General features: G+C 35.9%; 1 protein-coding gene across 3 annotated transcripts in view; it reads left to right on the forward strand.

Annotated features, from left to right (window-relative positions):
- LOC131030199 (uncharacterized) overlaps positions 1-9,110 on the forward strand; it is a 106,386-nt gene extending 97,276 nt beyond the window's left edge. For all 3 annotated transcript variants that reach the window (XM_059211004.1, XM_059211005.1, XM_057960911.2), the window contains exons 4-5: positions 7,084-7,143; positions 7,238-9,110. In XM_059211004.1, the coding sequence (XP_059066987.1) occupies positions 7,084-7,143; positions 7,238-8,932 (1,755 nt within the window). In that variant the 3' untranslated portion in view covers positions 8,933-9,110. The remainder of the gene's footprint in view (positions 1-7,083; positions 7,144-7,237) is intronic.
- Positions 9,111-16,822: the final 7,712 nt, after the last annotated feature.

Genomic DNA, 16,822 nt, shown 5'->3' on the forward strand with positions numbered 1-16,822 from the left:
GTTGATCAAGGAGAAAAGCAGTGAAATCATGGTTTGAAGTGTTGCCTTGTCGGAAGTTCCTTGGCCCTCTCTTTCTCTTCCTGAAACTCCGGAACCCCGAGGTTCCAAGTTTCTTTGCCTTAGCTTATTTCTTTCCTGCTACGGAACTTCAGAACTCCAAGTTTCCGAAGTTCCCTTCCTTCCCTTATCTTTTCTCGTCTTCAACCTCGGAACTCCGGAACCCCCAGGTTTTGAAGTTACCTTGCCTTCTACCTCGGAACTCCGGAACCCCTAGATTCCGAAGTTCCCTTGTCTTCAACCCCGGAACTCCGGAACCCCCAGATTCCGAAGTTCCCTTGTCTTCAACCTCGGAACTTCGGAACCCCCAGGTTCCGAAGTTCCCTTGTCTTCTACCCCGGAACTCCGGGTTCTGGAGTTCCCTTGTCTTCTACCCCGGAACTCCGGAACCCCCAGGTTCCGAAGTTCCTTAGCCTTCAACCCCGGAACTCCGGAACCCCCAGGTTCCGAAGTTCCTTGCCCAACTACGGAGACCCCGGCCTCCGAAGTTCCCCAACTACGGAGATCCTAGTCCCCGAAGTTCCCCAACTATGAAGACCCCGGTCTCCGAAGTTCCCCAAGTTCCGAAGTCTTCTCCCCCGGAACTCCGGAACCCCCAGGTTCCGAAGTTCCTTAGTCTTCAACCTCGGAACTCCGGAACCCCCAGGTTCCGAAGTTCCTTGCCCAACTACGGAGACCTCGGTCTCCAAAGTTTTTTCAAACTACTTCCGACTTGCAACACTTCCGGATGGCGTGATCGGCACTCAAAGCTTTAAAAGCTCCGGTAGTTTTGGTGACTCATGCACTTTTTTTGTGGAGCCACAGGGGTGCATTTAATGTTTTTGACAGGATTTCCATCAAGGGAGGTACGGGGCCATGCTGGGTGACTTATGTCATGCCTGACTTTGGAAGGTCAGTCAATCCACCTTCTCAGGATTGCTCTTTGTGGGTATGGGTAATCTTTGCATTTCTGCAATTGTAAGATTGGCGTTTGGCCTTATGATTAATTGAAGAGCACTATTCTTGCCTTCTTTCAACCTATGTATGTTGTGTATGCTTTCTTACCTTTATCATAGGTGCATGTTGTGGCTCTTTCTCTTCATATATGCTGTGTTAACTGGTTTTCTGACTGTGACTTGTGGGAATCCTTCTCCCCTCTTGGCATTCAGTGGATTCTAACCTTCATCTATGCATTGGGGTTACTCATATAACTAAAAGTTGTGCATCTTTAGGGTGTTTCAGTTAATTACTTGTGTCATTTAGGTAGGGAGAGGAACTATCTCTTCTTGGTGCATCACCTCCTTTTATTTCAAGCAATTTCTCTCTTCTCTTTTCCTCTGCAAGTTGTTAGGGTAGGCTTAGGAATTAGCTTTGAAGTGTTGAGTTGGTTCAACACCTGCACCTAGACAGAGAAGGAAGCCGGCCTTCTCCGGAGATTCAACCCCTTGCGGAAGGTCCCACACTTCAGGGTTGTTTCCATGTTTCACAAGGTTGCTGAGTTGATAGCTCAGCAAGGGTGCAAGCTTTTGTGATAACAGATACCTTGGTATTTTATTTAATGTATGAAGTGCATAAAAATTAATCTATTTCAATATACTTTTGACTTAAACTACATTGATTAGGAGACAAAACCCTCTTAACATGAATCCCATTTATGATAACAATCTTTTTTCCTGATATTGGATTGATAATTCAATCTGATTTATAGTCTTATATTAATTTGTTCCGATCAAAGATATATATATATATATATATATATATATATATATATATATTTATTTATTTTTATATATTCATATACCTTAATCTATTCTCAGATATTATTAATATATATATTACTGCAGAGCAGTCACCCATATTGCAGTAAGTTATAATTATTATGTCATTATTAATATTCATAATATTATTAAATTCTACATAGCACAGCAGCAGTCTTCTATATTATACATACTAAGCATGTCCCTATACATACCGCTAAGGACAAGGATGTTACTGCCTGTAACTTAATAACAGTTCAGTTCTGATCTGATCAATGGCACAGACCATATATAATAATTCCCAATCTATTCGATGTTGCCAATATTATCTCTCTTTCTTTCCTTTTGTATATGCAACTAACAATGCCAATGGCAGTCACTCAACGTAGAGCAGATTTCCCTGGAATAATTAGGAAAGATCATTCCTCCCTGAATGAATGATTTGATTTGTCTTAAATAACTCTTCACAATTGAATGGTTGTGCTCTTTGAGAGCTAAAGAGCATGCTTCGTTAAGGGATCGTGTCACTTCATTATTCCAATCGCATCTCTTATTTACTATTGTTATCATATAATCCATTATCGGACTCCACTAAAATCACATGATTAGTTGTTATGTTTAACGGATGATAATTAGTTATCATGAGGTCTTCTTATTATGAATCTCCTTGGTATTAATCTCCTTTGTTAACATAAAAATGATCTCTGTTAATGGTAACGCAGATTATCAAAGGTTTACGCCTTAGTCTGGAATGGTTGTCTTCAATCATTATTTACCACGGGTATCTCTAGTTTATTGATCCCGTATATGATATCTTTGGATTGGGATGGATCCTTTCATATTGCTATCCAGTTATCGATTAGTAATTCAATATTCTTGATGTTTATTTGCTATTAATAATACTTTAGCGATCTTGCACTTTGACCTGTCGATGAAGTCAGATAACCATTCTGCATATTTCTCTTAATTGCTCCACTCATATTATTACTCGGTACAATAAAGTATAAATACATAATCGTGAGTGTTGTCCAAGGTTCGGTTTTGTCATATCAATGAATATCGGAAGAGTTGGCTTTCAATATTATCATCTATAAAGATAATACAAGGAGTTTTCTCTTAGTTATTTAGCATTTGGATGGGGACGTCACAAAGAATTTTCAATATAAGGATTTGTTGCAATATTAATTTATCTTTCTTTGAATATTTGAAGAATATTAAATTAGTAATAAATATTAATAATAATATTTAATAAATAAATAAATTTCAAATAATTATTTATTGGTAATTCTATTAATAATAATAATTGTTTCATTTAGGATATATATATAACGATCAAAGAGGGGTCATGCTAGCTTGAGTAGGCAGAAAGAAAGGGGGAGTGGTGACATGGAAGTATAAAGCTGAAACAAGTAAAGGACAACTATAAGTGGCTTGTTAGGAGTGGCTAAGATCCCAACCTTCATCTTTGTTAAGATTAAGTTCATCTTTGTTAAGATTAAGTTCATCTTTGTTAAGATTAAGTTCATCTTTGTTAAGATTAAGTGGATGTTTGTTGATGTGAACTGCTTCCCTTAATTTCTTCTTCCAATAATTTTCTTCTTTTCCTAGGACTTTGGTGGATTATAAGTATCTGAGGAATGTGGCGAAGTTGTTGGAATAAAAATCGACCATTTGCAACTGTTTCATACAGTGATATCAAACCCAATATTCTCCCATTCAAAATTAAATTTTAATTTAACCTTTACAATTGTAGAGGCTTAAATTCTGTGGCACATTATCCTTAATTTAATTATGGAATTGATAATTATGAATATTTCAGTACTGCCCAAACCTTAAAATTTTAGATACTTATGTGGAACAACTTATTACTTTTGGAATAGAAGCTGTTGAGACCTTCAATTAAAAGCGTCGACTCTTTCCGTCCTAGTCTACAATTAAAATGTCCCCTCTATTTATACATGTTAAGTACAATTCAAATTCCCTATTTTACAATAGGAACCTTATAGAGCATCACAATGAAATGTAAATTGACATGGCTCAGGACCTAAGTAGCCCAGAGACGTAAGCCTGGGAACCATGTTGCAGCAAACATGTTTTCTGAAAATGTATATTGCAGACAGTAATAAATAATATCAAGAGGCATATGCTCATCACATAATACAGTTATCGCTATCACAATGACATTCATAGGTTCAGCATACCTAGCACATAATGCAAATGATTTCCTCTAAGTAGAGCATCTGGAATTAATGAAGGAAAAATGATGAAGTGACCCGAAGCAACCTAATATTTTCATAAAGTATTGTGGAGAAAATTGGGATATAAACTTGGAGTATAATTAGGCTCAGCAAAATAGATTTGTTCCAACAAGTTACAATAAAAGTGGTACTATTACAATGTTAAGAGCCTTTGGACTTCTACGAATGTATAGGCATGTCAACAAATTTCAATCTTATTATGGAACTTAAATGATTTTGGCAATTCACTTCCTGTTGGAGCTATTCAACATTAATTAGAAGGATCGCGAGGTGGCATTTTTGTCTTGAAGTATTGTTTGACTGTAGAAAACTGTAGGTTCTTTTTTTAAATTCCTGTTACATCATTCCCATTTCGTCATCATAAAAAAATATCTTATGTTTGATAAAATCATTCAAATAATTTCTCTGTTCAGATAGCATCCTCAAGCTATAAATGCAAACCTATGGAAAGGTAAGCATGTTCTATTTGTTATTCAATGCTTCATGAATTTTAAAAAACAAAACATATTTTGCAATTCCTTCATGGTGTTTGATTACCTACTATTGCAATGATCTCTGCGAACATCCATGCTTATGTGAGAGTGAGGAAATACAGCTATTAGAGAACTTGAAGTTGATTCAACACATTTCTATTGGGATGTTCTGGGCTCTGCTGCAGTGATTGGTTTTCACCTGGGGGTCAGTTTTCTCTGACTCTTCAAGGTATGATATCCTCGAGAATATGGTTTCTTGAAGTGTGGTCTTCCTCGTAAATTGTTCAAGTGTTCTAAGTAACTCTAAAAATTCATTAAGAATCACTAATAGACTAGTTAGATTGCCAAGAAACATATAAATAGAATCGGAACGCTAAGCCACAGAAAGCATGTATTGTAGATGCCATTGTATGTGTTTTGATGTTCAACTGCTTGGAATTTTTGATGCCTTATTTTTCTTCTTAATCTATCATTGAGATCACTGGAAAATCAGAAGCTAAAGGAAAATACCAGTGCAAACATATTGAAGAGCCTAAATCTATGGTGAATGGAATTTAAAACCAACTTCAGCAACCCTCTCATGCTCTATGTCATCATGACTGTGTCTTTCTCAACACGATAAGGCTCATGTGGACCTCCAACATGCAGATAAATGGGTTATTAAGCATCGATGTTTGACTCCCATATCTCTCCAGCTCAGGAATCAAATCTTCAAAAAATTAAAAGAATTGCACGTAAAATCTGTGTGTAGTCCTCAAAACTCTCCCAAAATTGTCCACCCTGATTTCCCAAGATAATGCATTAGTATTCTTTTAGTTTGTACTAACATTGCTTAGAAGTGCTTGTGTGCTTTGTGAGGCTTCTTACCAATACAGATCGAAGAAATGCCATATAAAAGAAATAACTACTCTGGAAAAATGGTCATTATAAGAGGCTCAAGTATTAAATACTACAGTTTAAAACCCCATAAAAAAGTATTTAAAAAATTGTTCTTTAAAAGAAAATTTCTCCTCTGAACTTTGTGGTAAGAGTTCTATCGTGTGGCGGCTATCACTGAAGAACATTTATTCAAGTCTGCTTGTAAATGTATTGGAACAGACTGAATCTGAATCTTTTGTAACACCTGGGCTGGAATACGTGTTTACCCCTTTTTGATTTCCTCGATATCTAATGTGACAATGAAGACAATTGATTAGACAAGGAGGTCTAAATGAGAGATTTATGCCTCTGATGCAAGAGATTTTCTCTTTTAGATTAAGTATTTGATATCATTTACATGTACTGAAACAGACTGAATCTAATCTATTGTAACCTCTGCTTCCCCAAGTTTCCAGGACTAAGATTGTAGGTGATGGGGGAATGCGTTTTCAGGATGGCTTTTTTCAAGGCCATTTTTTAGGAAATAACTATGAAAACAAGTTTTTTTTTTTCAAATATTCATATGATAAAATTGATTAGGCATTCATCATAGACATTATAGAACCTTCACGAGCATGGATGTAAGAATTAGGATGTTCTTTACATACATACATACATACATACATATGTACACACACTCACACATATGTACATACATACCAACACACATGCATGTGCATGTATGAGAATGAGATAATAAAGACATGCCTGACTGGTGTGTATATTCAGGTGAGGGATTTATTATTGAAGTTTTCCTGAAGCCTTCAAGACCACATGTTCTGTTGTCAAACAGTCTCATTGACAAAGAGGAATAGTTAAGTAAAAAGATATGTTCCAGTTTGACCTCCTTTGGGATACTAATAGATGGGATAGTTCTATGAGTTGTCTATGCAGGGCATGATTGATACAATTTTGCATTATGAAAGTGTCATTTCCTGGCAACTATGACTTAACTTATATTTGACAGTATAATGACTATAGCATGCCAGCTTTTTTTGTGGCAGTCCTTGTGTACTAAATCTTTGACTATGACTTCAACTGTGAAGATGCAGAGATCTACAACGGGATATATATTTTGTAGATTTTGTGATCATGATTAATCATTGGTCTATTACTTGTCAGACCTTCAAAACCACACAGACCTTCACGGTGCACATAATTTGCATGTTTTTTATATATCTTAAATGGGCATGTCATAAACCAAACAGGCACTGGGAGGTTGTAGGTTTAAGAAGAAAAGTAACTAAAATGTGCTTGGGTTGTCCCCGAACATACCCAGACGTTCCCCTAAAAACATTCGGCATACCAGGGATGTGTCCAATTTTTTTGCAAAATAGGGAATGGGATGGGTCCATTTCCTACCCATCCCTGCATCCCAAAATGTCCCCTATGGGGGACAGGGTCATATTTGGCAGGGGAGATCTCCCCAGGGAACATAGTTTGAAACACCTTGGGCCAGCATGCCTGTTTACTCCTTTTTGAGTTCCTTGATATCTGATGAGAAGAGAGACAATCAATCAGACAGGAAGAAAGAGGTCTAAATGAGAGATTTATTCTGTTGGGCTTGTGTACTTAAAGAATTCAATAATTCTTCATTATATATTAGAGAATCATTTTATTGATTATTTTTTCTAATCACAGGTGATTTCAATTCGTTGGAAAGTTGGTTCTTCTGATGCTGGAATCTCGGGTATGCAAGAGGTGAGCCCATCACAAGTTTTTGGGATTTTGTTTCATATTTCTTTTTGATGGATCATTCATACTGTTTTTCCTAAGCCCTATTGACTGAATACAGATTGCCAATTCTTACAAGCAAGGAGAAAGGGTGGGATTTGCAGAGCTTGCTGTAGGTGTTGATCTTTACGTATGTCCACCTGATGTGACCATTATTCACATGCTCGCTAAATATGGTTTCATCAAGAATATTGACAATATAATCAAGAAGCAAGATGATCTAATTGGATGTGTCGTATGGCGTAAGAACTATGCAACTTCAAATGTTCAACATAAGATTCCCGAACAATATATAAATGCAAAGAAACTTGCACTAGCTGGGCTATTGCTGGATTCCCCTAGTCATCCTGGAGTCTCGCAGTGGACATCATGTGGAAATGATGCTCCAAAAATCAGAGCACCTGCAAGCTTAGAAATTATATCTACCTCTGGTATTGTTAATGTTGAAAGAAGTGACAAGGATGAAAGTATATTAGAGAAAACAGAGTCAGCGAGTCAAGTTGATGCATTTGTAGAAAATGCAAAAACGGAAAATGAACAAAATTCAGAAAAAGATGCTATTTCTAGTCTGGCTAATGTTCATGGATGGCTTTCTCATGCTTCTGATACAAGAGACCTCTCCTCTGGATCAAGTCCTCAGCTAGCCAGGTTAATTCCACACAATCCTCAAACAAGCACACCTACAGTCTCTGTTCAAACCACATCGCCCATGACAGTTTCGAATCCTAATCTGACCGAGAAGGTGCCAGGGGAGTTTGGGTCCAAACCGTCGACATTTCAAAATGATAATGATGTAAAAAATCATATGTCAGATGAGGCTGAGGATGATGACGACCTTCCGGAGTTTGACTTTAGAGTAGTGTCTGGTGCATCTCAAATGCAAGTAACTCAGCATCCCTCACCTTCTAGTGATGCACAGTCTTTACAACTCCATCAGTTTCCAGCTAAATCTTCAATAGCAGCTTCTAGTCAATGCCCTATGCCATCTCCTGTCTCCTTGATATCATCTCAATGCCAGCACAATGTTCATAATAACACACAGCAGGTTCCACGACCTCCAACTAATCCTCATCCTCCCGTGCAAACAAGCATCTTGTCACAGCAGCCAGGTCATGCTGATGCAATGGGTCATCTCCCTTCTATAGAAAATGGCACTCCTAAAGCCCCTGGAGGTAAAGTTTCTGTTCCTCTAGGTCAGCAATCTGCTGTTTCCAACTTGCATCATGTTTCTCCAAATTCCCAAACTCTATATTCTCCAAGTTCTCAAACCCAACATCCTTCAAGTAATGAAGTCAGGAAAAGTTTATGGGATGATGATGATGATATGCCTGAATGGTGCCCTCCATATTTACAGCAACCAAATTTCCTTAGACCTCCGTTGACCGCTGTGGCACAACCTCAGTCAGCAACACCTAGGCAGCTTTTACCACCTCAGTTGGGAATACAAAATTTTCCAGGAAATTTACAGAAAATACATCCACCGCCTCTGCAATGTCCTCTAACCCCCCAATTACCTGCACCCCTAAGAAGTCTGCCACCTCAAGCAACTAATCTGCCACAGGGTCCTTGTCCACCCTTACCCCAAGGTCCCCGACCATTGAATGGGATGATACTGCCAATTCCAAGACCCGTGATGAACATGGATATAAGCAATTCTCCATCTGCCTTTCGTCCACAACTGAATATTAAGCCTCCTTATTGTAAACCAGATTTCACGCCTCTCAGACCTGTCAGTGGGAGTGCTAGAAAGTTTTGAGCAAATAAAGGAAAACATGGGTTAATTGCCTTCTCGTCGGCTTGTCCGGAGCCTTTTTTCTTGTACAAATACTATATACATATAATTACAGTGGAAATATTTTTTGCTGCTTGAAGGTATGCTTATTCTATTCACACTACACTTTTTAATATTTTATTCAATACACTCTCGGGATCCAGCCAAGCTTGTAGAAATCAAACTTATGAATGGTAAATACCTTTTTGTAGGTTAAGCAAGCGAAAACCTGAACATATGCTTGCAAAGTCGATAGTAAAAACAAAGACGTATCCACTATTATTATGATCGAGTAAAACCCATCAATACTATGAATGAATAGAAAATAATTTTGCAAATCATGTTTTCGTAATACCCAGACAAAATGAATCTCAATACTAGAGTGTACTTATAAGCCTTGTTCTTATAATGTTGAAACAGGGCGAGTACTACCTGAATAACATTGAAAGAAACTGAAGAGCTACCTAGCCTGTATATTTGTAGGTTAAGGTTTATTTCATCTGCTCTGTTTTTCAAATTTATTATTGTTCAGGTTCTTCTTTAACTAAAAGTATTGTATCCGTTAATTATGATTGAATCTTGCGTCATACTCCGAAACATGCATTTTGGTCAAATCTTTGTATAGAATTCTGTAACAATTATTTATGAAAGGATTCTTTGTAATCCGCAGTATCCGTTCTCGTTGTTGCTCTCTTGATTTCTATGCCACTGCCTTGAGAAACATTTAAGCGTTGTGTGATGGAGAAAACCTCCAAGAAGAGAATTTGTCAGTCTTCATGGGTAGGGTAAATTCTTTAGGTAACGGTGTAGCAGCCCCTCATGGCCGTATGAGAAACTATTTGGCAAAGCTACAAGTAAGTAAAACCATGCCAGACCATGCCAGTCTGTATATGCCCAAGGTAATCTATGTATGTCCGAGATTACCCGTTTACTCTGACAAGCTTGCTGTCTCTTGTGTTTATCTGTCTCGATGGACACCATCTGACTTATGATTCCTTTAATATGGATTCCATCAACTAGAGTTGTTTCATTACGAGAATCCATTGTCTTATCCTTCCTAATAAACAGAATTAGATAATTTTTAGCAGACTTAAATTAGAAAAACACGTACGATTCCCAACGTCTATAAATTATGAATATGATTTGCATAAACTGAATTGGGGTTGATTTCAATTACTATTTTGTTTTTTTGACTAAGAAAAGATTATGAGTTGGAAAGATTATGCAACCTACCATAATTGCATTTTTGTGCTATCAAGAATTTGATCATATAGCCAAGAGCAAAAAAAATGGCCGGAGCAAAGTAACAAATGCATTACAAAGAGGGAACCATTAAATAAGGATACACCCATATTGTACTTAAAAGTTTGGTATAAAAAAATACATATGACGTATTTGTAATGATGAAATTTACATACTTTGCCACTTTTCATTTATTACATTTAAATATTTTGTATCTGTTTGGAGAGAATGGTTCAATAAATTGAATATCAACAAATGGTAATCTTTTGTATAGTTGAGGTCATTCTCCAATGTCATTATTAATCTATTTACACATATTCTTATATATTTATCTTCTATCATATACATATATACGTACATATCAATATATACACCTATGCATATATACGTACAATTCAATATATGCACCTATATTATGCATTTATTACGTTTATTTGTGTATCTACATTCACACTTTTGTTATCCATCGTGATTTTACCAATCCCATGTCCTCAATCATTTTTGTAAGCATAGGATGATTTATTCCCCAAACTTACAAAATTTAAATAAAATTTTTTGGTGAACTCCACAACATTTTCTTTTCTAGAGAGTTGGCTAGACACATGTTTTGCATAAGTAATTGCTATATGCTTGTATTTAAGGTGTTAATTAAATTCATTTTATTATTATCAAACTTCAAGGAGATATCATTTGCACTTGAGAAAGGAGCATGCAAGATGTATTATTATGAATCAAGATATGTGCAATCATTCTAGATGCATTTGCATTGTTGAAGCTTGATGTATTCAATCGTTAAAACAATTGTAAAGTTAGTCTCTACTTAGGTTTGACTTAGGGGAACTTGTTTCCTAATGATCCAACAATCATCTAAAGGATCTCTTAAGATCACTAATGTAGATTGCAGAGCAAATATCAAACCCAATCAATTAGAAAGCATAAGTATATATTGATTAGGTTCAAACCATGCATTAGAGGATGGAGCTATAGATGTGGAAATGATCTATATGTATATGTATAGGTATGGCTCTTCACAAACTTGATCAACTTTTAGATCTTAAGGTGAATTATGAATAGAGATCTTTTTTTCAAAAAAAATCTCAAGACATCCAAATTTGAGTGTCAACAAACATATTTAACATTCATCTTCCTAAATCGAAGTGTTGTTAAATTTCTTTGCATTTAATTTCATACCTTTAACATTTAATTGTTTAAATATCACTCCCAAAGTTTGTCAATTATTATTCTTGTGTTTGCATCTTATTGGATTTGCTTAGATTAAGTTTAGGAAATCTTATCTTCCTTTACATTTTTGTTTAACTCATTTGATCTTTACTTGATGCAGTTTTTCCTTAGGTTTCATCACAAATATTTGGATTTTTTATATTTATAATTTTTTAAATTTTCACATCATGTTTGTAGATTTTGCACTCTTTTAACTCTTATGTCTCTTTAGTGTGCTTATTTACCCAATTTATCTTGCCCTCACTCTACCCCCCTTGCATTGGCTTTAGGTTTTATATTTGACTTATATTTTGATATGATTTAGGACTAAAATTCTAATGAACACACACTTATATTGAGAGGTGGGGTGAATCAATATAAGATAATGTTATTAAAAAATAACCACATTAAAACAATCACATATAAGTTTAACAATTAATAATACAATATTTGCATGGAAACCCTTTTGGGAGAAAGCTACAAAGAAAGACTATTTGGATCTATTGTACAAATCCAACCACAAAATAGTTTTTTCTTACAATTTTTTGTAGGAAACAACCCACTAAAGACACCAATCCCCACAACTAAGAACCAACTTAGCAAGAGACAACAACCTCTTCTATTAGGAGGCACCAATTTCCAAATGCTTATTTTTTTTGCCTTCTTGAATATTGTTTCTTCAATGGATGTGATATCATTCTATTCCAAGTAGAGAAAAACAACCGAAGTTAATCAAAATGTTCACTTACACCATTATGTGAAATGTGAATTAGTAAACAAGGCAATTTCAAGTTACAATGGATCTTTTATTTAGATTTGTGAAGTGTGTGATTAGAAAATTGTAGATTGATGCGTGTTCTTGTGCAACAAACTAAACAAAATGAATTAATATATGCAATTTCATGCATCCATGTGGTTTTAGAAAGACTTGGTTCACCATGATTATCTTGTAAAACACAAACCCTTAAATGCATTCCCATTTTTTTAATACAAATCATACTTAATTATCTATTATATAAAATTAAGCATGCCGCATTGCACTTGAAAAGATTTAAAAACAACTCTTGGTTGTAGACTAATTAAATTGCAATGCAAGCATAAGAAACATGTACCTAGAAGCAAAACCTTTTTTTTTGAATGGAGAAAATTTTGCTTTCAACAAATGAAAACTTGTGTTTATTAATTCTCTAAGAAAGATGCATGCTCATTATAGAAGTTCAATTTGCATAAATTATTCAAGTTACTATTTGTTTGAGACTTTTACACATGATATTTCTTAAATCATATTACACTACCAATGACTTCTATTCATAAATTAAATGACAAGGCAGGCCACACTTGGATGATTGACGCTTGGCAAATAGATTTACAATTAGTTCCACGAAATGATTAGCAATTTTAAAAGTAACACCTAGGTCTATATTCTTTAGAGGTTCAAAGATGCACCTGGGTTAAAAATTGCTACCAAAGATACCCCTCATGTGAAGATCAATACCTCCCTTTATAACTTATAATACATTACAGAAGGAAATTGCAATAAATAGATTGTTGAAAGATCATTCCTTCATAGCTAACTAGAAACTCTTCCTTGAGTAAAGAAGGGCATTTTTCAATGTGAAGGAAGTGAGTTCAAAATGACCTCCTTTTTCATCATTGATACTAAGTATCATGTGAAATCCATCTCTCCATCCAACTCTTACAACCATACCGTTTAGCGTTTTTCTTTATGTTGCAAATATAGATGGTTCAATCTTTCTTGGTTTTGGTTGCTCACCAAATCTTTGTCTTCTCCATATTAGTAGTTGCATCTAGCAATGCGTTTGGACTTGCATTGGCTTATTCATGATAGAGAACAATTTTTTTCATTGAAGCCTCGTAGGCTACCACACATTCTTACACATGATGATACATATGTGGAAGTTGTAGTGAAAGGTTTGATTGATGTGGATTACAAATTATTTGAGAATGTTCTTTGTGTTATTGACTTGTGCCAAACTTCTTTCATTCTACCAAATAACTCATCTTGAGATTGGAAGAAAGTTGAGTTTTCTCTATATATAGTTGCGATAAAATATCTTAAGGATGATGCCTTGGTTGCAATGGGAAAGGCCAATTATGAGAATAGACTATATACATTCTCACACTTTGTGATACGATATCCTTCTACAACATTGTTCACTCATTTGGATTCACTGAGTAAGCTATGGCATGAGCAACTTGGCCATCTCAACTGGAGTTATCTTTAGCAGTTCAACTCATAGGATATGGCCATAGGTTTCCCTCAAATTAGCTTTTCATATGGTGTATGTCCAAGTTGTACTATGGGTAAGCATCTAGAAGATAAATTTGATAATCGATAGCCTTGGAGGGCTTCATAAGTTTTTCAATTGGTTAATTGTGATCTAAAAAAATATGTTTTTTATATTTGTCTTTCAGTAAGGCTCTCTATATGCTCACCTTCCTTGATGACTACTTCACATATATTTGGGTTTACTTTCTTCATCGAAAGAATGGAGTCTTTGACAAGTTTCAAGAATTCAAGGCTCGTGTTGAGAAGCAACATGGAAAGTATGTCAAGATTCTTTGCATTGACAATAGTTGCAAGTGTGTGAACCATAATCTTATACATTTGTGTACTCTTGAAGGGATAGAGCTTTAGCATTTAGTTGCATACACAACAAAAAATGGTGTTACTAAAATGAAAAATAAGACCCTGAAGGAGCTGGCTAGTTACATGATTCATACTCATTCTCTTGGTTCAATTTTTTAGACGAAGCCATTAATTATTGTACACCTTGTCAAAACTGGGTTTCCCACAAGGCATTGAAAGGCATGACTCCTTTTGAGGCTTGGTGTGGTAGGAAAGCAATTGTGAGGCATTTTCAAGTTTTTGGCTCTCTCACTTGGGCACACATTCCTCCAAAGAAATGTGTATTTATAGGTGACTTGTTCATGTGATTGTAATCATGGTATGGTTATGGGATGGTTATGTCCGCATTATCACAGAGAGGCATGAATAGAGTCATATCATTCCAGTGAAGGTTGGAAAGGTTTTGTATTGCAGAGAAAACATTAGTGCTTAATCAGAACTGTATCAAGCATTAGTAGATGCTACTTCCACAATTCATTTCTTTCTGGATTGTATTCTAATGTTTATATAAGTCAGCGAGACTTCCCTTTGTGACGAGCAATGTACTCTAGGTTGTTGGCCTTTTTGCAAGTGCAAACCCCATTGTAATTATTCACAATACTACTGCAGAGTATTCATTTGATTGTGGGTAGGGTTTCCCACCGTGGTTTTTCCCTTTTCAAGTTTTCCACATCAAAATATTGGTGTTATGTGTGTTGTGCTTTCATGTTATATCTTTCATTGTGTTGCGCTTCGGTATAAGGTTTATAATTGAATTAATTGTTGTACTTGTGAGATAACTGATTCACCTCCCCCTCTCAGTTATCTCCTAGTATCTGAGCTGTCTAACACCTTCTGTCTACCAGAGTTCTAGTTACATGTACCGATGCTATGAGCTCTGATTGAAAGATGGGATGTAGATGTTGGCATTTGCATGGAGATTGCATTAATGATATGTTATGTTGTCATTGATTCCAATTGAACCGGTAATGGTATTTATAATATTGCTGATATTGTTGTTATTGATATTGTCTTGTAACTGGTAGGAAGAGCTTTGAGGAAGATGTTGTAAACAGGTATATAAGTATGTTAGTTGAGCTGGTAAACCGGTGTATAAAGTTAAACCCTTTCTATGCTATGTAACCGGTAAACCCTACCAGTTGTTTTGTTAAACCCTAACTGATTAAGTTTGCTGAAATGGTTATGTTGGTTTATCAATGATTGAGCAGTAATGATAGTGACACGTGTGGTCATTGTATGAAGATAAGTTCAGATTGTTTTAGCGTGTTTTTTTGATTGTCTAGGGAATGAGAAAAGTGGATTACATCTAATGCAAAGCGCATGATGAGTTACAAGTCCGATGAAGCAGTGATCATGGATTGGTTGGAATTTTCTTGAAGAATGTGTATAGATTGTTATGTAAATCCAACAGTCACACTTGTATCGACTTGTTTGTAATCTCTATGAGAGAATTAGGTTTTTATTGTGTTACTGACCTAATTGATTTGTATTTAAGGTCGATGAAGTTGTTTTTTAAAAGTTGCTGGCAAGAATTGGCTGAAATTAGCTGAGTGTGTTGCTGCCTAACCGGAGAATGAATTTGCAGTTTGATTAAAGGCAAATTGAAGCTTAAAAGGATTTGATCAAGCAAATGTAGTGATATTCAGACAGATCAAGAAAAATCTGTTATCTTCTAACAATTACAACAAAATTAAAATACCCTAACCAGGTAAGCTCTAACAAGCTTGGTTACTTCTTAAATCCTCTAACAAGGTGGTCCATTAGCTTGGATTCTCAAACCCTCTACCGAGGTTACTCCTAATAGGGTATTTTCTTTTTATCAAGGCATTTGTAAAATTCCTTAACTGGGTGATTCCTAACAAAATTAGTTCTTAACAGGACTTATTGTAAAAGCTTTAACAGGCTTGGCTCCTAACAGGGTGAACTTCAAAAGAGTTCAGATAGCTATCTTGTGAGTCTCATCTCATTGTGGTTTTTACCTATTTGGACTTTCCATGTATAAACATTTGTGTCGTGGTGAATATTTTTGTGGTTATGATCTTATTTGTTGATTTGAATAATTTCTGATAAGGCATGATAACTGGAATCATTTTTAGATGAAGTATGTTGATGTTTACAAGTTGAATGATGTTTATTGTTAAGTTGGTATAACAGTTAACCGATTGATGTTGAGTATTCTTATGGGTATTGATCTTGACAATGATATTTTGTTGATAAGTTTACTTTGTGTGATTGAGTTTGAGTTTGGGAAGTTTGTATCAGTTTTTCAGTTTACTGATTCACCCCCCTCTCAGTAAGCTACCAAATACTTATTCTTTCATCACACCATCAATAGACACCATGTCCTCTCATCTTCCCACAGGTGAGATGACCATGAATTTGATTGATGTCTACCGCATCCTCTGATTACCCATTCAGGGGCATAGAGTATCCCTTATCTTGGCGGGAGAAGAGTTGGGTACATAGCAAGAGTGGCCCTCAACTGAAGAGTTGATGTGATCGAGCACATCTACCTATGAGCATTGGGCTACGACCAAGTTATGATTCACTTGGTTTGACACATCATGATAGTGAGCGTGGTGTGTCGAGTGCTGACTGGTGTCTCTAGTTTGGAGCTAATAGCCAGATTCGTGTTGTTGATCTGAGAGACGGAGGAGTGGGGCATAGTATATGTGTGGGGGCAGAGCATGCTTGTGCACCTCTACGAAGAGCTCTCACGTTATGTTCAACATGAGTACTAGAGCCTGATGGTGAGCACTTTG

The sequence above is a fragment of the Cryptomeria japonica genome, chromosome 9 (assembly GCF_030272615.1).
Source record: "Cryptomeria japonica chromosome 9, Sugi_1.0, whole genome shotgun sequence".
NCBI lineage: Eukaryota > Viridiplantae > Streptophyta > Pinopsida > Cupressales > Cupressaceae > Cryptomeria > Cryptomeria japonica.